We start from the raw sequence: 22,931 nt of genomic DNA on the forward strand, positions 1-22,931 counted from the left end.
AGCCTGGCCTATCCTGCAGTGGATGTACACAGCCTCCACAACTGTGTGAGTCAATTGTCTAAAATCTCTTCTCCTTGTCCTTACCCTCACATCTCTTTCCTCTTCTCTGTCCTTGATGAAGACTGGGTGGATGTTGTTGTTTTAACAAGAACCTCCCTCCATGAATCCTCATCACAACACAAAGGGCCTGCCAGGTGGAAGACCTCTATCCCCAGACAAAAAGCCTGCACCTCCGGATCCACCAAGCCCCCCTGAACTCTCAGGGGCTCTGCTAGATTTACTGATCCCATCACTGAGTCCTGACTACCTTCTGCCTGATTCACATGGCTCCCTGCTCCAGGATCCCTATGCATCCTGCCAGGCAGACCTGGACAAAAGAAGGGCCTTCTTTCTAAAGTGATTGGTGATCAAGAAGAGGTGGCCATCAGGTCTTTGTTTCCAATGTGGAAAGCAGGAAATTTATAAAGTGCAGATGGGCAAGAAGACACATTCCCACTCATATGTGCCATTCAGAGTTGATAAATAGTTTGTAAGTTGGATGCCCCATTTCATATAGGGCAACAGTGAACTCAGTAAACCAGACTGGACATAGCAGGAGATGAGAAGGCATCATTATAAATTTCTTTGCCCCCCAAGTCCTTCTCTTGGCAGCCCTTCCAACTTTGGTCTAGAAGCTTCTGGAAACTTTTCACATAATCCCTGCTGTCTCTAGTACTCCTTTATAAGGAATAGTATTCTAGAATCTCTGGATATATAACTTGGGTCTTTCAGAAGCCTGCTCCCAGGCTCTGAAAAGAAAGGGACTGTGAAAGTCTACATAAACAGAAGTCAGAGTCCACCAGAATTCCTGGCTGCCTAAGTGAGGCCCATTTATTTATTTATTTAGACAAGACAGAGAGCTTTTATCAGCTGGTTCACTCTGGGAGCTGAGAACGCAATCAGGTTTCCCAGGCCATTTAGGAACCCAGCTACTGAAGCCACCAGCGACATTACCTCCCAGTGTCTGCATTGGGAGGAAGCTGCAACACAACAGAGCCAGGATTCAAACCCAGGCACTTGGGTGTGGGATGCGAGTGTGCTGATCAACCTCTTAACCGCCCGACTGCTGATGGATGATGCAGATGGGATTTCCTCCTCATGGATCTATTCACCTCTGGGAAGCACCACTATCCCAAAGCAGAAGGAGAGAAGGAAAAACACAAAAAGGCAGGGGGTGGGAGGGGACATCCCTGGGGAGGGAATGGGCAAACCTACCACACCAAAGATGTGTGAGATGTACTGCATGCTGAACTGCTGGCTCTGCGGCGGCCAGTACTGCAAGAACGCATCCACGTCCACTCGCAGCTCCTTCTGCTCCTCCTCCCCAAATTGATCCACGTGGTTCTGCAAGTCATCCACAGAAACCAGGCAGCCTTCCGTGAGCCCCGTGCCCTCTCTCTCCACTCGCCACATGATGCGCGCCGCCAGCCTGCGGGAGAAGGCAGCATTAGGGAAATGGCCACTGCGTTCATTCATTCATTCATCATTCATTCATTCATTCATCATTTCCTGTGTGCCTAATGCATGCCAGGTGCAATGCTGGGCTTAAGATACAATTCTGAGCTGGACAGATGGACTTTTCCTATCACAACGCTTCCTGCAAGGAGGCAGGTATGTGTACGCACAATCATATTAAGTACTGTTGAATTGTACGTAGACAATAAAACCAGAGGGCATGATAGACAGGGGCAGATAACACTAAGGCCATTAACGGAGGGTTCCCAAGAGAGAGACTGAAATGGACAGAGGAGTCGGGTAGGAGAGGTTAGAGAAAGAGCAGTGAGTTCCCAGTCCTTAGTGAAGGAACAAGTCGGGTGTGATGGAGAATGAGCAAGATACAAAGGTGATGGAAGCACCTGCAGCTAGGGGTAGAGCCGATTCAGATGGAGAGGTGGCAGCAGCTGGGTTGCACAGGGTCTGGGGTGAAGGGTTACAGAAGCTGGGTGTCTCCTGACAGTAGGCTCACTGGGGCAAGCAGTGGATAAGGAATCTCATGGTTTGGATTTCATTGTTTCCACTTCTTACTCCCTGACCTTGGGCAAGCACTTGGTCTCTTTGAAGCTATCTGGTGATCTTTATCTCTGCCATCCTTCCTAAAGGTGTTCAGAAGACAAAGTGAGGAAAGGGACAACCACATGGTGGCTACATTGATTTGTGTTCTTATGGAATGGGTAGAGGAAAAGGTGAAATAGAGGGTCTATGTAGAGAAACCACACAAGCCAAGAACCAGAGGCAGTCGTGGGTGTGGCCTCTGCAGGAAGCAAGGCAGGGCCTCGCTTGGCTGGAGTAGAGAGCTCCCTGGGAGGCAGAGTGAGGTAGGGAGGGGGCCCCATAAAGCTCCGGGCTTTTACAATGAGTCAGAGTGGGGTACTTCACCCTGTCAGCCTCCTTGCCCAGCTCCTAAATCAAGCTGTGCCTTGGTGACATTTTGACATCTCTGCCACTCGGCCTGGACTGCGTGCTGTCTACGAGCCAAACAGGGGTTGCTGGCCCGCACGAGGGATTCTTTTGATGAAAACGTAGGTCTTTGTCTCTTACTCTTCGAGTTACAGAGTTACTTCTGGAGCGATGACTGTGGGACCCCAGGAGTGTGGAAACTGAGATGCCCCTGCTAGAGTCTGGGATGGCAGTAAGGGAATTAACACTCTGGATAAGGTGTAGGCAAGATCTGCTGCCTCCAAATACTTTGGAAATGACCATGTATGGCAGAAACAGAAACACATGGCATGAATGATTTCAACTCAGTTTCAGAAGTCCCAGAAGTTACAACTGGGACTGAGTAGATGGAGCACCCGAGCTCTCACTGCAGGGCATGACATTCCTTGAGTCTTGAAGAATGTGTAGGATTTCAACAGATGGATCGAAGCAGGATGGGGAAGCTCGTTGGGCTATTGCAGTCTTCCTAAAGATTCCCACAATAGAGTCTATTTTGAACTCCAACGTCACAGCCTCCTGGCAGGGTGAAAATGTCCCCAGTCATCATCTGCATCTCCTCTACTCACTGTTGCCTCCCTAGACACCTTACTACAGTTAAGCCAGCCCTGACCTGGCAGAGCCTGCAGGATTTGGAAGTTCTTACACTGGGGATGTCAGGTACTGAGCCTGGGATTTCTGGCCATGATCACCAGTAGAGGCAAATCCAAAAACTTGCTGGTGTTTCAAGTGTGGAGGGCAGAATGTAGCACCACAGGGAGTAGTGGGCATTCAGTGACTTGGGAAACTGTATTTTTAAAAAATGATTTGGGCCATTCATCGTAGGAGATGAAGTCACTGGCATGCCATGTGGGCACCAGTTGGTGTCCCAGCTGCTCAGCTTCCAATTCAGTTCCAAGAATAGCCCTGAAAAGTAGTAGAAGATGGCCCAAATGCTTATGCTTCTACACCCACTATGGGAGATTCAAATGAAGCTTCTTGGCTACTGGCTTTGGCCTGGCACAGCCTTCACCATTGAGGGCATCTGGGGGAATTAACAAGAATGTAGAAGATCTTTCTCTCTCTCTCTCTCTCTCTCTCTCTCTCTCTCTCTCTCTCTCAGGGCTGAGGGAGTGCCAGTCATTGTTTCCATTTAGGGAGTGAACAAGAAGTGGAATACTCTCTCTCTCTCTCTCTCCATTTCCCTCCCTCCCTCTCTTTCTCCCTCTCTAATTCTGACTTTCAAATGAATAAATAAGTCTTTTTTAAAATTTGTCTGATTTATTTGAAAGAGAGAGGTAGACAGAGATCTTCCACCCACTGTAATTCTTCAAAATGCTCACAACAACCATAACTGGGCCAGGAACAGAAATAACCTGGATCTCCCTCTTTTGTGGTAGGAGCCAAAGTACTTGAATCATCATCCACTGCCATCCAGGGTATACAATAGCAGACAGCTGGAATTGGAGGTGGAGCTAGGACATAAACCCAGACATCCCAAAATAGGATATAGGCTACTAGTATCCCAAGCAGCAACTTAAATCTTGCCCCAGAAAACTGTATTTTTTTTTTTTTAAGGAACAGAAGCTATCGCTCTTTTGGCTTTGTTTTTACTTGTTTTTTTCTTTTTTATATGAGAAGCCAAAACTCATAATTGTTCAAGTGTACAGTTCTCCAATCTTTAAACATTGGCAGGTCAATTTTCTTTCAAGTGAACACTGGCTCATTTGTACAGTTCATAGTAAATCACAAAAAGATGGTATAAAATGTATGGTAAATGAAGGGAAAAATCATTAACTAGTAATAATAATAAAGTAATACATTAATGAACACTAGAGAGCCATGGAGAAGACAGCTATAGATTGGTTCCATCCAGTGCTGTGGTGTGGACACCCACATCCTCCGCTTAGACCTAAACGAAGTCTAAGAAGTCACCATATCCAGCCTCAGAGGCTCCTGGCAGATCTGTGCCAAGCCTGGTGTTCTGAGGCCTGGGAATGCTGTCCCTGCCACCCCTCAGCTGACATTTGGGGACCCCCATGCCTGGTTCTGACCTGATGTTCTCATTAGGCACCTTCCCATGTCTCTTGATGGCCGAACACTCATTCTTGTGGTTCAGCCAAGCGTCCTTCTGGCAGGTGCGGTCACAGTAGTGGGCAAATTTGCACTGCCCACAGCGGTGGAGCTTCTCCTGCCTCTTGAAGCAGGTGTGGCACACAAAGTTAACGAGGCTGGAAATGGAGAGAAAGGGCATGTGACTGAGGGTATAGTGGAAAGGCCACATCACACTGGCCACTGGAGACTCAGGCCCCATTACGGCTCCAAGGCCAATCTTTGTCTTTCTAAGCTTCTCTGGGTGAGAGATTTGGGCTTCCCAAGGTTTCCTGCAGATGTAACTAGTCCTCCGGCTGATATTTTTAAGTCATCTCAAGATGGGAGACCCCATTGCCCTCTGCCAGGGAGCCCTTCAACTCAATTCAGCAAGGGTAAATTCATAATGTAAACATGTTAGAGAATCCTTGACCTTGTAGTCCCCATGTGATGTGATGAGTGCTTATAGAGGAGTACGGAGCACATTCAGTGCAAGGGAATGGGTTAAAATTTCAGTTTCCTTGCCGAAAACCGTGGGCACTAAGTTATGGGAGGGGCATCTTGGGTGAGAGGTTCTTCTCACTGTTGAAACATGATCACTCCTTCTCAAAAGAAAAATCACAGAAGAGTATTTCACACAAAAGGAGTTGCACATGCACCAACAGATGCCACTGCTCTGTGGGTTTTGCTGGAATCACAAGGTTCCTGATGTTACTGATGACATCTGGTGCATTCTCTCAGTTCAGAGAAGTGTGTGTCAGCATTGCGGGCGTGGGGGGTTGGCATGAAGAATCACACATGCGCTGTCGATGGGTACCGCTCTCATCAAGTATTACTTCCAGCCTCCCAGTGTCCTCCACTAGAAACTGTGTGTTCTCCATGTTAAATGTGTTGTCCCAGGGGCTTCTCAATTCCAAAACTGTGTGCTCCTGCAAAGCGGGTCACTGATTCACACTGAGTCACACTGAGAAAACCTGGCCACTGACTCACACAGAGGCAACACACTCACTGATGTGCAGGGAAGCATGCGACTCCTGGGAAGAAGCACTCACATTGAAATAACTAACCTGAGCAAGGATCTCAAACAGACACACAAGCAGGGGCTTTTAGGACCACAGAGTTCTATAGCTCAGATGATGAAACTCGTACAGAACTAAAAATACCCAGGGTCCATTCCCAACCACCGATTTTCCAACTCCCATGGTGGAAAATTCTACTGCTTCTGAAAAGTTTGTTGTTGGTCAGTCCATATTATTTGCTTCAAATCTCCTCCCTGAGGTAAACTTGAACTTGAACTTCCCCTCCCGACTCCTCTGCATTATGTGACCCTCTGGATCTTTGCTGGATGGAACCAGCCTGATCATAGCAGGTCTTGCAGAATGCCTGGCTTCCCCTTTACTTCCAATCTCTGGGTTAAACAGTCACACCATTCTAGTGGGCTCTGATGTGCCTACAGCAGGTTCCTGCAGCCACAAAAAGGTGGGTCTAGTAGAACAGCCATGCATGATCTACCTGCTGGTGCTAGGAGCTCAGGCTATAAGGCTAACCTAAAGACCATGTTCAGTGGTCTCAAGATGGCAACAAGAAAGGGAGAGACATGTAGAGCCAGCCGGGAGCACTTCATGGGCTGCTGCTGATCTAAGCTAAGACCTGAACTTAACAGAGTCCCACAGGGTTCAGCCTCAGGCTTTCTCCACCAACAGCAGCATCCCTATCTGCCACTAGGTGTGTTGCTGGTAGTTCCTTCATAATTATAAAATATGCAAGGACATGAAAGGTCAATTAGAGTTGGTTCAAGGTTATCCCCATAAAGTCTTCCTTGCTCTTCACACTTGCATTCTCTTAAGCCTTCCTAGTGAAAGAGGAATTGAATTACACTAGCATACTTAAAATCGCACGGATTGTTTTAACTATGCCGCAGAGGGTGTGCTCTGCTTGGAAAGGTCATTTGTCACAAGTGCTCAGAAGAATACACAAGTTTCACATGGGACCTTGGCCATTTAGTAGAGTTTCCAAACACTGGAGATGGGGAGCAAAGAGTAGCAAACATCTGTTTCCAGCAAAGGCTACATTATCTGTCAGGAATGTGAGGTTAGTTAGCAGGCACTGAATTGTTAAGGAATCCAAGAAACTAGGTCCTGAGAAGGCTCCCAGTCTAGTCTCCACCCAAAAGTGAGATCCTGGGTGATGGCTTTTACAATTACAGTGCCAAGAAGAAAATATCATATCCACATGTGATGACATTTAATTTTCCTGGATCTCAGTTGTGGGCTAATTTTATTTCTTTAAAGAAAAAAAATCACATGAATTTAAGATCAAACTACAAATACAGTCAATAGGACCTACCATGCTTTCTTATTGACACAGCAAGCCAGCCAGGGCAACGTGGTAAGCCTAGAGGCTAAAGCCCTTGCCTGGCACACACCAGGATCCCATATGGGCACCGGTTCATGTCCCAGCTGCTCCACTTCCCTTCCAGCTCCCTGCTTGTGGCCTGAGAAAGAAGTAGAGAATGCTCCAAAGCGTGGGGACCTTGCACCTGCATGGGAGACCTTAAAGAGGCTCCTGGCTTCAGATTGGTTCAGCTCCAGCTGCCGCAGCCCCTTGGGGAGTGAACCAGCAGATGGAAAATCTTTTCTTTGTGTCTCTTCTTCTCTCTGTAAATTTGACTTTACAATTAAAAAGGAAACTTGAAAAAAAAAAAAAAAAAACGCAGCCAGTGTTCCCCTCTGTCCAACCAGCAATACATTTTTCTAACAGATATAATGGACATACACTCTCTGTACATGCTGTACTTAAAAGGGACACTTTGCTAGATCTTGGCATATGTATCCAACCACAAAGCTGTTACATGGTCTAAATATATTGTCACAATCAAGATATATGTGAGTGAATTCAACCACCACTCTCAAGTTACCCTATGACATGGAATGTTTTGACTTAAGTGGAGTCTTCATCTGCCTTTACCTACCCAATTGCTTCAACATAGCATGCGCCATTAACAAGACTAACTTGCACTTTCACTCTGTCATCTTTGGTATTGGTATGCTAAGTACTGAGTTATCTGGGGTTCTGAGAACATGTCTCAGCTTGGGGTTATGCTTTGGGTGTTGTTTGCCCCCTCTTCCCAAAGCTCCATATGTTGTAATCTTGGTTCCCAAGGTGGTTGCATGAGTTTGAGGTCTAGTGGGAGGTCCTTCAGTTAACTGGGGCATGCACTTAAAAGAGATGAAGGTGTTTGTAGAGGGACCCTGATATGTTCTCATCAGTTTACCCATCCTCCTGCATGTGAATAGAAAGGTTCCCATCGTCTTCTATGGAACTCACAGCAGAGCTTGCACCATGCTGTTTAGATTTCCATCCTCTAAAACTGTGAGCTAAATAGTACTTTTTCTTTGTAAAGTTAGCCTGTGTCACGTATGTCATTATCACAATGAAAAGCTGACTGAAACAGTTGGGCATGAGGACTATAGTCAACGTATAAGGTCAAATAGTTCTGAGCTTTCAGAACTTTGTCTCAGTCAACTGAATTAATTTTTATTCAGAATACAATGTTTATTACAGATAAGTTGCTTTTTGTTTGTTTTTTGAGAGGCAGAGAGACAAAGAGATCGAGTTTCCTACAATAGTCAGAACCGGGCCTATGACCAGAACCAGGTAATGAGAACTCAATCCAGGTTTTTCATGTGGATGGCAGGTACACAATCAATTGAGCCATCACCTATTTCAGTGGGTCTACACTGGCAGGATTCTAGAATTGGAAGCCAGAGCTGAGGACAGAACACAGGTACAAGAATGTGAGTCAACTTCTTACTCCAGGATCTAGGGACCCTGTGATCTTGAGCTAGTACCCTGGCCTCCCTGAGCCTTTGGTTCTATTTGTGAAAATGGAAAGAACAACAAATAGAACCTAAGATCTCTCAGGCTAATGATCAATGCTTTGAGATAGCAGATGTATAGGGCCTCATCCAGCCTAGGATTACAGGGGCTCTCAGAAGATGTCAGCCTGCTCTGCTTACTATGCCAGGTGAGGACAGAGCAGGAACAGGTGCCTCCTTAGGAGGAAGAAAACCAGGCTACAGGGGAACCTCTGCAAGGGTGCACGGGCACTTCCCAGACAGAAATACCACCTCTGCTGCTATTACATCCCCCCTAATGTGGAAAATATGCAAGAGACACAACCCTGAACCCACTTTGTGTATTGCAGAAGAAAGTGTGTTGTCACAGCCAGGCCGAGCAGGATGCTTTCAGCAAACATCACTTCCCCTGAGGTTCATGCTCTCTAGCAACATGAGAAGAGATTAACCCCCTTTTGCTCAGCATTTGGCAATTTCAAAGAGATCTTTGACATGACCACTTTTGCATTGGTATAATATCCCCACGGGGACATTATTTTCAAAAGGGGTTGTGAGGCTGGACTCTGCTTCCACATGCAGGGAAGATGCAGCACTGAAAGCGCCCAGACCGGACAGGCTGGTCCCCACCCACTAACCCTGGGTTCTATCATCTGTCAAGAGGGTTGAGCTGCTGCTCAGCTCCTTGTATGGAAACTGCCAGCTAGTGGACAGATAACTTCAAGGACAAGCCACCCGCATGCTGGGCAAGCCCTCCCAAAACACACCCAGAGAGGGAGGAACCAGAAATGGTATCTTCCCAGGTTGCTTAAAATATCTCCTTTCAAAGGGGCAAGGCGTCTTAATAAACCTCCCATTCTCCAAATATCCGGACAAATTCCTTTGCCCATCCCCCCTTTCTTTGCATACTTCCTTTCCTTTCCCCTTCCTTACTTCCTTCCACATGCACTTACAATGAGTGAGGTGATGGAGGCACTTAGAGAAGACACAGATCTTTGATGCTGCACACATGGAAAGAAGATGGGCCACACCGTCCACAGGTGTAGGTAACTCATTGTGAGGTTCAAGAAAGGGAGATCTTACTTCCATTAAGACTGGGGAGGTAAAGAAGCCAAAAAAGCCACCACCTAGAAGGCCCAGTGACATTGCCCTGACCCCCAGAGATGGGCTGTCTTTCCTCAGAAAAGGCCAAGTTCTCCCAGGAAGAGGTGCAGATGAGCCAAGGCTTCTACAGCAGGGGACAGGAGGAGGGGGACAGGCACCTATGAGTTGCATTAAATGATATCATGGGCTGTACCATCTTGGGAAGTGATGTTGGAAAAATGATCAGAAAGTGGGGGACCCAGAATGCCAATCTCAAGAGTATGCCTTCATCCTGCAGTTAAAGGGGGAGCCCCCAAGGGCATTAGCAGGGAGGAGCAACAGGATCAGAGTTGAAAAGCTCTTCCCATCTTCCCAACAGGATCCACCAACATGGTTTTGAAATGAGCCATGTGAATTCTTGAAGGGCATTCCTGGGTTCCTATGAGGGCATCCCCGGATTCCACATTAAGGGGGATATAATAGGAGCAGTGGTATTTCTCTCTGGGAAGTACCCGTGCACCTATGACTTCATCACTGCTTACTAATATATGTCTCTTAGCAGAAGCTAAGTTGTATTGCTCCTTGGATCTAGCCTGGAGGTTGTCTCTCTTTTTAACATCCCTTTTTATGAAAACACCAGTTCTCAAGGATTTCTTGGCCACAGCTCATGAGCAATTCCATACACCAGCTGTCCACACCTTTCCTCTCATGTTCAAAATATGTCTTCAAATGCAATGAAAGAAGATGACATCATTATGAGGCAAAATATAGATAATTGAATCCACCTTTAAAAAGTTATTATTCCCAAATTTCTGAACATAAGGCTTAGTTGATAAAATAGAGCAATACAGATCACAACAGGTCATGTGCTTGTCAATGTATCTTGCTTCCATAGCTAAAAAAAAATGCCTGATTGCAGGCATAATTCTGTATCTACCCTGATTATTCTGAATATCAAGGACAAATATTTGAGAATGCAATTTGAACACTTCAACAAGCATGTATTTGTTCATTTTCTGAACTAAATGTTCAGGAATTTCTCTAATCCATCAATTACATTATTTCTATTTATAGCATCATTTGTTCCCCCACCACCCACCCACCAGCTGCTATCAGATTAAAGGGAACGTGTGTGAGGATATGCCAGAGCTTATCCTGGCCTTCCAACAGGCTCATGCAGAATTATGTCCACCTGTCACCACTAGGCCTGTAGAAGTCCATAACTGTTTCAATTTTCAAAAACAGCCTGGCAGACAATAATTTCTTTAAAAGTACTGAGCTTCTTCTTGTTCTTCTTGAATCCTTTTTCCCATGCACATTCATATACACAATCTCCTAGGTATTTTGAACTCCTTAACCAGGATTGTTTAAGAGCAGGTCAAGTTTTTATCTAACTCTGTTTTTTTTTTTTAAAGACTTATTTTACTTGAAAGAGTTACAGATAGAGGGAGAGACAGATCCACCAGTTCACTCCCCAGATGGTCTCAATAGCCAAAACCGGACCAGAAGCCAGGAAGTTGCGCCGAGTCTCCCATGTGAGCTCAGGGGCCAAACGCCCTGGTCCATCCTCTGAACTCAGGTCAACAGAGGGAGCTAGAACAGAGGTGGAGCAGCTGGGACTCCAGCCTGGAATTAGCCTGCTATGAGTGGCCCCATATTTAAAGAACTTTTTAAAAAATCCACTAACACTCCTTTCTCCTCCTTGACATATTTTGTGCTAAACTGAATTAAACCAAAAATTCCTACTATTGATTGGATCAGGCTGTTTCACAGGCCTCCCAATGAGCTTTGTCCTAATTTCCAGGACCTTTCACAGCCAAAGGGACTTTGTCAATGTAATTAAGAACTTTGAAATGAGAACATACCCTGAATTAACATGATGGGCCTAACGTAACCACAAGGGGTCAGAGCGGGAAACAGAAGCAGGGAGCTGGTCATGAGCCAAAGGACGCGGCAGCTAGGAAGGACGCACTGAACTGTGAGTCCACTTTCTGAAGTGCAGGACAATAAATCTGTATTGTTGTGAGCCATTGAATTTGTGATTATTCATTACAGCTGGCATAAGAAACTGTTCAACTGATTTGTTGCTATAAGGGCATTTTCCCCTTTGTAACCACAAGTGTATTCCAGTTTTCTGCCTCTGAGCTTCTGTCTCTAACCATCCTCAGGACCCAGAACCAGCTTTTAACTCTTCCAAAATTGATGGGTAGATGCCCTTGATTTTATGCAGTCTAAATGCTATTAACTAGACTGACAAGAATGAGAGAAAATCAAGTGGGCAATGCTGCGAAGTTTGTCTGTTGGCTGGAGAGGCGGGTCACAGTGGGAAGTGATGACTGCAGGACACCCAAGAAAACTCTGTCCCATCTCATCATTCACTCCTGCATGACCTGGAAGGGCCCATTATCCCTCTAAAATTCAGTCTCCCCATATGTCAGGGATGCTTGAATAAAATGCTTTTCTGGATTGGGGACCACTGGAGAGGGGTGAACACTACAGCCTTGCATACCAAGAAGGAAAGCATGTGTGCACATCCACATAAACTCTGATCCTCCAACTATGGGCATTTCCCAACGTAAGGATCCAGAGATTTCGGTTAGGATGCTTTGGGCTAGGTGAGCTCTAAATTCAGGACATGTTAGTCAATGAGAAAGAAATCATTGGTAGTATTTTGGCTCCCACATTCCTATGCCATTCCTTATATTTGATGACTAAATGCGACTCGGACCAAGTTCCTTTTCTTCATTTACCTAGCACTCCCTCTTTTGCTGCACTGGAGTCCTTTATGAGGCTGAAGAAATGATGAAATCCACAGAATCCCAGAGTGAGAGACATCATTGAAGTCCTAGGATTCAGTTCCTTTTCTGCTACCCAATTAACTATCTGGTTCAGCATCTTCGCCACGTCTTCACCAGGGAATAGTAAAGGGCTCTTCCCATCTGAGACAGCACCGACAGGTCCATTCTAGCCACTGGACAACAGAAGTTTAGTACCAAGGGCCTAAGAGCTTCTTTAAATTAAGACCATACTAAAATCAGATTTTTACAGGTTTAGTTGGAAACTACAAAAACATGAATGACAGCTTTCTGTGCTGAGGAGACTGACACAGGCAGGCAAACCCCAAGTCGACAATCGGGGAAGATTTGATCTCCTGGCAAGGGATCCTTTGCAAGCCTGTACAAAAGCCGTGGAAATGTTTTTTGAATCAAAAATTTCTGCTTCTGAAAGTTTAATATATAATCAAAGATAAGTGAAAATTTCTGCTGGAAAGAAGCAGAGAGCCTCATTGATATCCTAAAGATAACACCTGGTTAAATTAATACACACAAAAAAAATCAGGAAACTGTCCAATTACTCAAATAGTGTATAAAGATATCAACACTTTGGAAAGGTATTCACAACACATTGCGAAGTAAAGAAAATGGGCGACAAAATAATCCCACGTTTCTGAGAGAAAAAAATATGCACAATTTGATTACATTCAATCTACAATTTTTGAACATACCACTGAATAATCTGCAATTATTACATTGACTAGGTGATTATAAATGGACATTTTTACTAGCCACTAAGAAATAAAAACAGTTCACTAATTAAACATAAAGAGTAATAGATTTTAGGTTATATCAGAGACATTAAAATGAAATGTATACCCAGGAACGGACAAAATACTATACAAGTTCCATATTCCTTGCATTCTAAAATTAAATTCTTGCTGCATATCTTAATATACTGAATTTAGGGATGTGTGTTTCAGTCGAGGTTATGTTTAACATAATATTTCTCATACTATTCTCACTTCACCTACAACTCCACTGAATCGAAACACTATTTTATTTCCATTATATAAGCATTAGACAACTGGGAGGATATATATCAGAATGTTATTAGTTGTCTCCAAATGATAAGACTAAAAAGAATTTTTAGTTCTTCTTTCTGGGTTTCCTACAGCTTATGTTTTCTATAATGAACTGTAAGGAATTTACACAACAACTGAAAAAATACAGCAATGTGAATGCCCAGTTGGGTCCCAGGTTATGTAAAATCAGGCAGGGACACTTGGGCTAAGGTGCCGTGTCCAAGAAAGGCAACTCCTCGGTAAGCTGACCTCACCTGTCCACTTCACCTTCATTCCCTTTCAGTACCCAGCCAAAACATCTGAGAGGTGGGGCAAGTTCCAATTGGTCAGTGGTGTCTACCAAGAACATCTTGCAGAAAAAAGATTTTGAGGCTCAAGTGGAATGCAGAAAAAAGGTACAGAAAGGCTCGTCAGCATCCCTGTTAGAGAGTATGCATGGTAATATATGTGCTATATATAGCACTGCAATATATGTGCTAGATCAGAAAAAAAAAATCCTACTTCTATTCTCACTCTTAGCTTTAAGCAGAACACCTGTTTTTCTAACCAGCAACGTTTAACAAATCATGGCCAAGGACTACAGCACAAAGGGTTAGATTTTTACTGTTAATATTAAGCTAAGCCTATTCTAGCAAAGACATAATTCAAAGTTGCAAACCAGCCTGACAGTGTGGCATTCTATTACAAACCTGAATGTCACACACATTTATGATCCAGTGATCCCATTCCTAGGACACATGCCTCTAGTTCCCAAGAGATAGGAACAAAAATGCTAAAAACAATCTTTTATGTGAGATTGGAAAAGTACACTGTGGTTGATACACTGAGTTTATTCATTGTATCAGTCACACAATCATACTGCAATCATTTAGGTGAAATAAACAAAGGGCATAAAATTACAAATAATATTGTGCCTTTGCTTAAAAAACCAAACACAACAAACGAATAAAAATTTTTTAAAATTTTAAACTAAAAAAATACTAAAAACTAAACTGTGTATTGCTTACAAATATGTGCCAATGTGACAAAGCTGTTACTAGCAAGGCAGAGAGGGTGGGCACTTGGCCTAGCGGCTCAGCTGTTGGGTAGGATGCCTGAGAACCACATCACAGTATCTGGACTCAGCTCCGGGCTCTGGCTGCTGCTGACAGCTTCCTGCTAATGCAGAGCCTGGGAGCTCAAGTAGCTGGGTCCCTGCCACCACACAGCAGGCCCAGATGGAATCTCTTGCCCCTGGCTTTAGTTACCAGCTGAGTGAACAAGTGGATGAGGGCAAGCTCTATCTCCGTCTCTCCGCCTCCAAATAAATAAAGAGTTTTTAAAGAGTGGAATATATAACAAAAACCCCTTAGGATAGTAGTTACCATGGAGGCAGGCATAGGGCAGGATAGAGAAAGAGAGATAATACAAGGAGGTAGATTATACTATTTAGGTTAGTTGGTGATTTCACAGACGTTCATTTATTGCCAAGTCCCCTCCACTCTCTCTCTCTATATATATATATTCATAAAATAAAATACTTTTATTATTGGAAATAATTTTTTACAAGATTTTTTTACTTTTATTTTTATTGGAAAGATAGATCAGATTTACAGAGAGAAACAGAGACAGAAAGATATTTAGTCTGCTAGTTCACTTCCCAATCAGCTATAGTGGCCAGAACTGAGTTGATCCAAAGCCAGAAAACAGGAGGCTCCTTTGGGTCTCTCACACAGGTACAGGGTTCCAAGGCTCTGGGCAAGCCTCTGCTGTTTTTCCTGGCTATAAGAAGGAAGCTAGATGGGAATTAGAGTAGCTGGGACATGAACTGGCATCCATATGGGATCCCAGTTCTTACAAGGCAAGGATTTAGCCATTGAGCCATTGTGTCGGGCCCAGAAATAATTTTCTTTTAATGCAAGTGCTTAACTAACAATAAAAGCTTTCCTCATGCTTGTGATGCCAGGACAAAGCAGAAACATGTAGTAACATGGATTAAAAGAACATGGTACTGGGGCCCAATGCAATGGCCTAGTGGCTAAGTCCTCACCTTGCACACTCAAGGATCCCATGTGAGCACCAATTCATGTGCCACCTGCTCCACTTCCCATCCATCTCCCCACTTGTAACCTGGGAAAGCAACAGAGGATGGCTCAAAGCCTTGTAACCCTGCACAGGCATGGAGATCCTGTCTCCTTGCTCAGAATCAGCTCAGTTCCGGTCTTTGCAGCCATTTGGGGAGTGAACCAGAAGGTGGAAGATCTTTCTGTATCACCTTCTCTCTGTAAATCTTCCTTTCCAACAAAAATAAATAAATCCTTAAAAAAAAAAGCAAACAAAGAAATGCTACTGGTATACAGTGACTTTTTGCTGAAGACAGTCCTATCCCCCAGCAAGTTTTCACCCAGAACCCACAATGGGTTAAGCTTTCCTTTGTCTTCTCTCTGTGCTGCCTCAGTTACACCTGAAGAAGGAACAGCTCTTCATCTGTGCAGTGACAAGCTTAAATACAGCATTTAAAAGCCATCTCTTTTAGATATTTTTAATCACTTTAAAGCTCACTTATCCCAAACATCATACATCATACATCATTTTATATGGCAGTTAATCAGCAATGATGCTCTGGTGTTTTTCAAAGTGATTGCTTCTAATGAATGATAAATTGTCAGGCAGGTCACCCCAATTTTCGGCTCAGAAAATAATGTCACTCTCGTGTAATCATACAGGTTTTTTTTTTAACATTTGTCACTTTATTTAAAAGTTTAGTAGTAGTTCTGTATGGATAAGGTTGTAGGGGAACAGGAATGTAGATGCAACTGAGCCTCTTTGGAGAGTTTCTTTCAAACCACAGCACAGCACCTTCAGCAATTCCTCTTCTCATCTCACACCTAGCATATGTGTCAACATGTACAGTTCTGTACATAGTAAAAAGAAACATATCTTCTCTAAGGATTTAAAAGAACTATCAATGGACTTAGCATTTTCATAAGAACAGTATCAAAAACATGCTGATTAAGGAAAAGAGTAAGTTCTAAAATGACAGCTGAGATATGGTACCACTTCTGAAAAATAAATGGACAGACTACAGCTACCCATTATAAGTGCAGGTAGCTGTCTGCAAGAGTACGAGAGCATTCTCGCAAGAAACATATTAAAATCTTACGTTACTCCTGAGGAAATACAGAAAGGAACTGAGGTTGGCTGATGTTCTACTTTTTCAAAGCTAAACAGAAGCCTGTGTTACCTGAGGATTACAATGATTTTTTTTTTTAGTCTCCACAATTACTTCATCCTCTCAGATATTATATCAAAAAAAGCAAAACATAGGAAGTCTTTTTTAAGAAAACATTTTCCCCAGTTCTACACACACCATTCTACCTCCAGGAACACACTCTTATTTAAGTTCACTGGTAGCAGGGGCAAGTGGCCCAAAGCCTGTGCTCAACTGAAGCCCTTTTGGGTTTCACAAAGCCAGAAATTGCTACACCAGACATGAGTCACCTGTAAGAAGCACTATTCTGTTCAACAGGGTCACATGAATCCATCCCTCTCCCTGATGAGTTTGAAGGCAAAGCATTTTAGTTCAGCACGGTTGGGCGGAGGAACTCCCCCAGTTACATACCTGTCAAAAACCACTGCTGAGTAAGCCCGCTCAGCGAAGATGACATCAGCAGCCCAGAACTCCTTCGTGGCCTTCAGCCCCCTGCCCTTGCCCTCCGAAGTGAACACCTCCACGTTCTCCATGCTCCCTATTGTCATCTCAAGAGTTTAGCAAAGCCACAAACTGGATGTTTCACACTGAGCTCAGTCTCCTGTCACTGCTGCTATTTCAGCATCCCAAGGAACAAGACTATAAATGGACAAGCCACCGCCCCTTCCCTACCATCACCCCCCCTCAGCCACCAGGCCTCACCTGCCCCTCCTCCTCTTTCCCTGGTGGCCGGGGTGAGGCAGGCAAGAAGACTGCCATCTGACAAGGGGCTCATTCAGCACCCAGTAAAGCTGCCACAGCAGAAAACAACCATAGGCTACTGTGATTCTGGGACTGGGTCTGACAAGTTTGGAAAAGTTGCCTTGCAGGGAAGGAGGAACCATCGGTAAGAGCAAGGTTCTGGACATGCAGCGGAGTTTAGCTTGCATTGAAATAGGGAACACTTGGTCAGTAGGGTATTTTTAGCATCCAGATGCTGCTATCAATCTACAGCCGACAGCCGGAATGGCCTAAGAGAAGAAACAAGGTGATATCACTGCCCTGGGACCCTTCAGCTGTCAGGCCTGCACTTTCCCAAGTAAGATGGGCCCCTCATCCCAAGCCCAGCAGCCCTTCCTGCAGACGACCAGCTGACAGCAAGCACCAGAAGCTGAACTTAGTTCACTGGCAAATATGTAACACAACTATTTAGGCTCCAGGGGCACCCCTCCTTACTAATTTCACCTGGGACTCCCATAACGCCCCTTCCCCTAGGCCTGGAGTCTGGGAATTCCCTGTTCTCAGTACTGCTGACGCTGTGAGTGTGCAGTGTGCAACCTGGATCCAGAGAAGACAGGCAAAGAAAGAGCAAGCCTCATCTCTTTCTACACAATTTCCCTTAAGAGATATGCCTGCTGCCAGGAAGCTACCAACAAGCACCATCCTTTGGCTTGCCCAGGAGTGAGGATGTGGGAAAGTGAACCCCAAAACACCCACTGAATTCCATACTGCCTTTCTCGGCTACCAGGCTGTTCTCGCTGAGGTTGAAAATGAAGACACCTACAGCTCCGGAGCTATGATCTGTCTTCTGTGTAACGTTTTAGTTTCTTGCCATGAATTGAATGCATCTTCCAAAAGATCGTGTATTAGAAATCTGGTCCCCAGTGCAACCATGTTGGGAAGTGGGGTCAGAGATCTGTACCAAAGCATAGTAGATTAAGCCTCTGCCTGTAGCATTAGCATTCCATATGAGTACTGGTTCTAATCCTGGCTGTTCCACTTGTGAGTCAGCTACCTGCTAATGTGTCTGGGAAAGCAGTGAAGGTTGGCCCAAGTCTTTGGGCACATTACCTACACAGGGGGCCAAGAAGAAGCTCCTAGCTCCTGGCTTCAGATTGATTCAACTCTATCTTTGTGGCCATTGAGGGAGTGAACCAGTGAATGGACAATCACTCTGTTCCTCTTTCTCTCTCTGTAATTCTGTCTGTCAAATAAAGGAAGGAAGGAAGGAAGGAAGGAAGGAAGGAAGGAAGGAAGGAAGGAAGGAAGGAAGGAAGGAAGAAAGGGAGGAAGGAAGAAAGAGAGGGAGGAAGGAAGGGAAAGGAAAAAGTTTAAGAATTTTTCAAAAAGTTGATTAGACCATGTCAATAGCAGAATGATCGACTTATGTCTGCTTATGAAGGACTACTCACTGTAATACTAGAGGGGAAAACAGCGGGGTGTGAGGACTTGGGGAGGGGACGGGAAGTCCCAGAGCCTATAGAAATGTATCATAAAATAACAATTTCCTTTTAAAAATGGGTGTCCAATTAAAAAAAAAGTTGACTAGGTCATGAAGGCCCTGTCTTGATGCTATTATTATGGAAGTGGGTTCATTATCTCAGAAAAGGGCTCCTGATCAAAAGGTGACTTTGGGGCCTGGCGCGATAGCATAGCAGTTAAGGTCCTTACCTTGAACGCACCAGGATCCCATATGGGCGCCGGTTCTAATCCCGGCAGCCCCGCTTCCCATACAGCTCCCTGCTTGTGGCCTAGGAAAGCAGTCGAGGATGGCCCAAAGCCTTGGGATCCTGCACCTGTATGGGAGACCCAGGGAAGGCTCCTGGCTCCTGGCTCCGGGTTGGCTCAGCTCCAGCCATTGTGGCCTCTTGGGGAGTGAACCATCGGACAGAAGATCTTCCTCTGTGCCTCTCCTCCTCTCTGAATATACACCTTTCCAATAAAAATAAATAAATCTTTTTTAAAAAAAGTGACTTTGGGTTCCTTCCCTGCTGTCTCTTGCCCATCTGATGCCTTTGCCGTGTTATGATGCAGCAAGCAGGCTGTCACCAGATACGGTTCCTTGATTCAGGACTTCCCAGCTTCCCTCAACATGAACCTGTAAGATGTTGCTCATTGTAAGTCACTCAGATGTAGATACCCTCCTATAGCAGCAGAAAGCCACATCTCTGTATGGGGGCTCGTGTCCTGGACCTCCGTGACTGTGGTAGATCATCAGTACTGGTTTCTGAGTGCTGTAGGTCTCAGTCTGAGCTCCGAGGCTCCCATTACCACCCCGGTAATCAACAGGTGATCATTTCTATGTCACTAGATTGCTGCAAGTGTTAAGTGAGACAACATGTATAATGGCCATAGTGCAGCACTTGGTGCTTCATGGAACACTCACTAAATGACAGCAGCTTCTTCATTTTTCTTTTCTTTTTCTTTTTTTTTAAGGAAGGTATTTATTTAGCTGAGAGTTAGAGCTACAGAGAGAAAAGAGATCTTCTATCTGTAGATTCACTCCCCAAATCACTGCAACAGCTGAGGCCAAAGCCAGGAGCCAAGAGCCTTTTCCAGGTCTGCCAGGTGGGTGGGAGGTACCCAAGCACTTGGGCCATCTTCTGTTGCTTTCTTAAGCACGTTAGCAGGGAGCTGAATCAGAAGTACCAAGACTTGAACCGACACCCACATGGGATGCTAGTGTTGCTGATAACTGCTCAACTCACTGTGTCACGGCAATTTCTATTTAGTTCTTTGCTCATATTATCCTCCCAAAGTAGAATAACTGACAGAAAGACAAAAATGCAGGTTGATGTGGGAGATGCCTACACCATAATCAGCACTGTTACCTGTGACATGATTTTCTGTAACAGTAAAGGACTAATAGTGTCATATAAAACTCCCTTGGCTAGCAAGAAATAGGGTTCCTGGAAAAATTCAGGGTATGTTAAAAGTTTACAAAAACTTCTGTATAGTTACCTACAAAACACAGACTCAGATCATTATAAGCTGGTTTCTCATCTGCCGAAGCTGCAGAACAAACAGTGATTCCTCATTGCAATGAGCTGTTTACTGTTTGCTAGTCTAGCATCCACATCTAGGATCAGTGAAACAGAAGATATCAGCATTGGTTCCCAGGCTGGTGATGAGGGAGAGGGCACAGAGCTCGATGATGCTCCACAAGCTCCATGATGCCTACCTGCCCTTGCAAGAAATTCTCCCAGCTTCCTCCTTCCTCACCCCCACCACTGCTAGCAGCCAGATTTTTTCTAGTGGACTTGGTCCCTCTAACATTAAACCTTTAACATCCCCCAAATGATTGTGAAAACCAAAATTCTTCTTCCTTTTCACAATCATGTCTTTATAGATGAGCCCTTTTCGTTCCCAAGAAGATGGATATCTCACTATATTGCTAGTGATTTTAGTAGGCATCCAATGTCTTTCTTTTGTGTTTGAGTAAAGTAGGGTGCTGAGAAATGGAGAAAAATAAAACCTAAGCCAAAGGGTCCCTGCTTCAGGCTGAACTGTGATATTCCAAACACGGGAATGACAGAAATAACCTCTGTGGAACAGAACATCCAGATCTTTCTACTTCTATATTAGCTGAACACACACAGACACATAGTCCCATGCATAAACACATCCCCAAAAACACTACAATGGCTAAAATTTCCACACCCTAAACACCAAACAAGGTGACTGGAACAGGATATACTAAACAAATATTATGCCAGACCCTTAATCACATAAGACTAGCAGTAGACACTGTTTTGAGAGAACTACCAGGGTAATGTCCCAAGACTAGACATGGGCTTCACGTATCCTCTTACTTTAAGGAGGGGCCCTACTTTTTAACTTGCTTGTTGAATATACTCTGTCCTCTGATGTCACATTGCAGTCCCCCAATCTTTAATCCTAGCCTGCATTCACATTATTGTCTTGAGCATTTGAGCTGATCACCTCAGAGGCATTGGCTGGATATGCCACAAATCAGAGAATACACACAAATAAGTGTGAAGACAGAAACATAAGGTAAACCCATATGGTTTATAATAAAGTTTTAAAATCTTGGAATAGTTTGTGTGCCTTTATGAATACCATAGTTACTAGTACCCTGGGGAACCCCCAAGTCATTCTGAACTAGCTGATGGCTGAGCCATGCACCTGCAGGGACCACCATCTAGTGGGGAAGCAAGGGAGCTGCAAGACTTTAATCCAAACATCAGCCCTCTATCACCCGATCCCACTGCCTTCCTGCCTGGTGCTAAACTTCATTTGGAACAGGGATTGATAAAACTCTATTAGGCCTGGGCAGTAAGAATCGTTCCTAAACCCACCTCCTCCCCGCCCCTTGAACAGTTGGAGTGTGGGGAAACCAAAGCACTATTTTGTGACATGTGAACATGATAAGAAATTCAAATTTCAGTGACCATACACAAAATTTGGTTAGCAAACAGCCACATTCATTTGCATATGACTACTTTCACACTCCAGCAGCAGAGCTGAACATCGACAACAGAGCTCCCATGGTGCACGCAGCTGGATATGTACTTGTTTACCAGCCCCTACTTGAGCTAGAAATAGGTTAATGCTTGGCCCGAACCCCTCCCAAACTCGCCCAGCTGCAATATCTTAGTGGCAGGGCGGAGCTAGGATTTTAATATAGTTCCCAAGTACCCTCATGGCGGACTTATCCTGAGGGAAGAGCTCTCTTGGGTCCTGGGGGAAGCCAAGGACTCGTTGCAGTGTCTTTGGCGTGAGTCCCCAGCACTGGGTCCAACCCGGAGGGGGCAAACCCCACAGCCGCCACACTGCAGGGAGCAGCAGTTGCCCCCAACCCCAAGGTCTGAGTTGATGCTTGGCAATACCAAACAGATGGGGGGAGGCTCATGGGCACTCACCGGCTGATTCATAAGTTTCCTAAGAGACACGAAGAAAAGGTACTGTGCACTTCCACCAGCCATGTCCCAGGATTGAGCACTACATCCTACATAATCACATCACTGACAATCCTTCACACTTTCCCCTCCTTGCATTTTTACCAAATAATGTGCTCACCTTTATCTTTCTCCCTCTGGTTCCCAAAAATCCTTAGCCACACATTCTGCACCCCTCCCCAATAAATTCCTGAATGTATGCGCTCCACCTGCATTTATTAGCAGATGTTCTCTGTATTCCAGAAGCAAAGAGGAATAACATGTATGCCTTGTCTTCAAGATACTGATCACTTATATGGATTATGGAAGAGAAAGCAAAGATGCTAGAGAAGGAGTAGGCATAGAACAAACCATATCCGAGGCAGCCTGAGGTACCAGAGCAGCCTTCAGAAAAGGAGACGGGACAGGCAGATGTTGTGGCATAGCTCGGAAAGTCACTGCTCGCACAGCCAGCATCCCATATGGGAACCAGCGTGAGTCTTGGCTGATTCACCTCCCTGCTAAGGCGCCTGGGAAGGTAGAAGAGTGCTTGGGCTCCGGCACATACTGGAAGAGCTCCTGGTTTCTAGTCTATGGCTTTTGCCTGACTTGGCCCTCTTTGGGTTGCCTTCCAGAGAATAACCCAGTGAATGGAAGATCTTTCTCTCTCTGCAAATCTGTCCTTCAAATGCCTTAAATGGAAAAGGAGGTAGCGGAACCCAAGTGTAGAGTCAGAGCTGAAAACA

At 44.8% G+C, this 22,931-nt stretch overlaps 1 protein-coding gene across 2 annotated transcripts in view; it reads right to left on the minus strand.

Moving 5' to 3' along the window:
• The window catches only part of SMYD1 (SET and MYND domain containing 1), a 34,998-nt gene extending 17,846 nt beyond the window's left edge, over nt 1-17,152 (minus strand). The window contains exons 1-3 of one of the 2 annotated variants that reach the window (XM_004590734.3): nt 16,940-17,152; nt 4,506-4,682; nt 1,255-1,468 (exon numbers count right to left, since the gene is read on the minus strand). In XM_004590734.3, the coding sequence (XP_004590791.2) occupies nt 1,255-1,468; nt 4,506-4,682; nt 16,940-17,076 (528 nt within the window). In that variant the 5' untranslated portion in view covers nt 17,077-17,152. The remainder of the gene's footprint in view (nt 1-1,254; nt 1,469-4,505; nt 4,683-16,939) is intronic. The other variant, XM_004590735.3, reaches the window with a different exon arrangement.
• Between the last annotated feature and the right edge of the window lie 5,779 nt (nt 17,153-22,931).

This window comes from Ochotona princeps, chromosome 8 (genome assembly GCF_030435755.1).
Source record: "Ochotona princeps isolate mOchPri1 chromosome 8, mOchPri1.hap1, whole genome shotgun sequence".
Taxonomy (NCBI): domain Eukaryota; kingdom Metazoa; phylum Chordata; class Mammalia; order Lagomorpha; family Ochotonidae; genus Ochotona; species Ochotona princeps.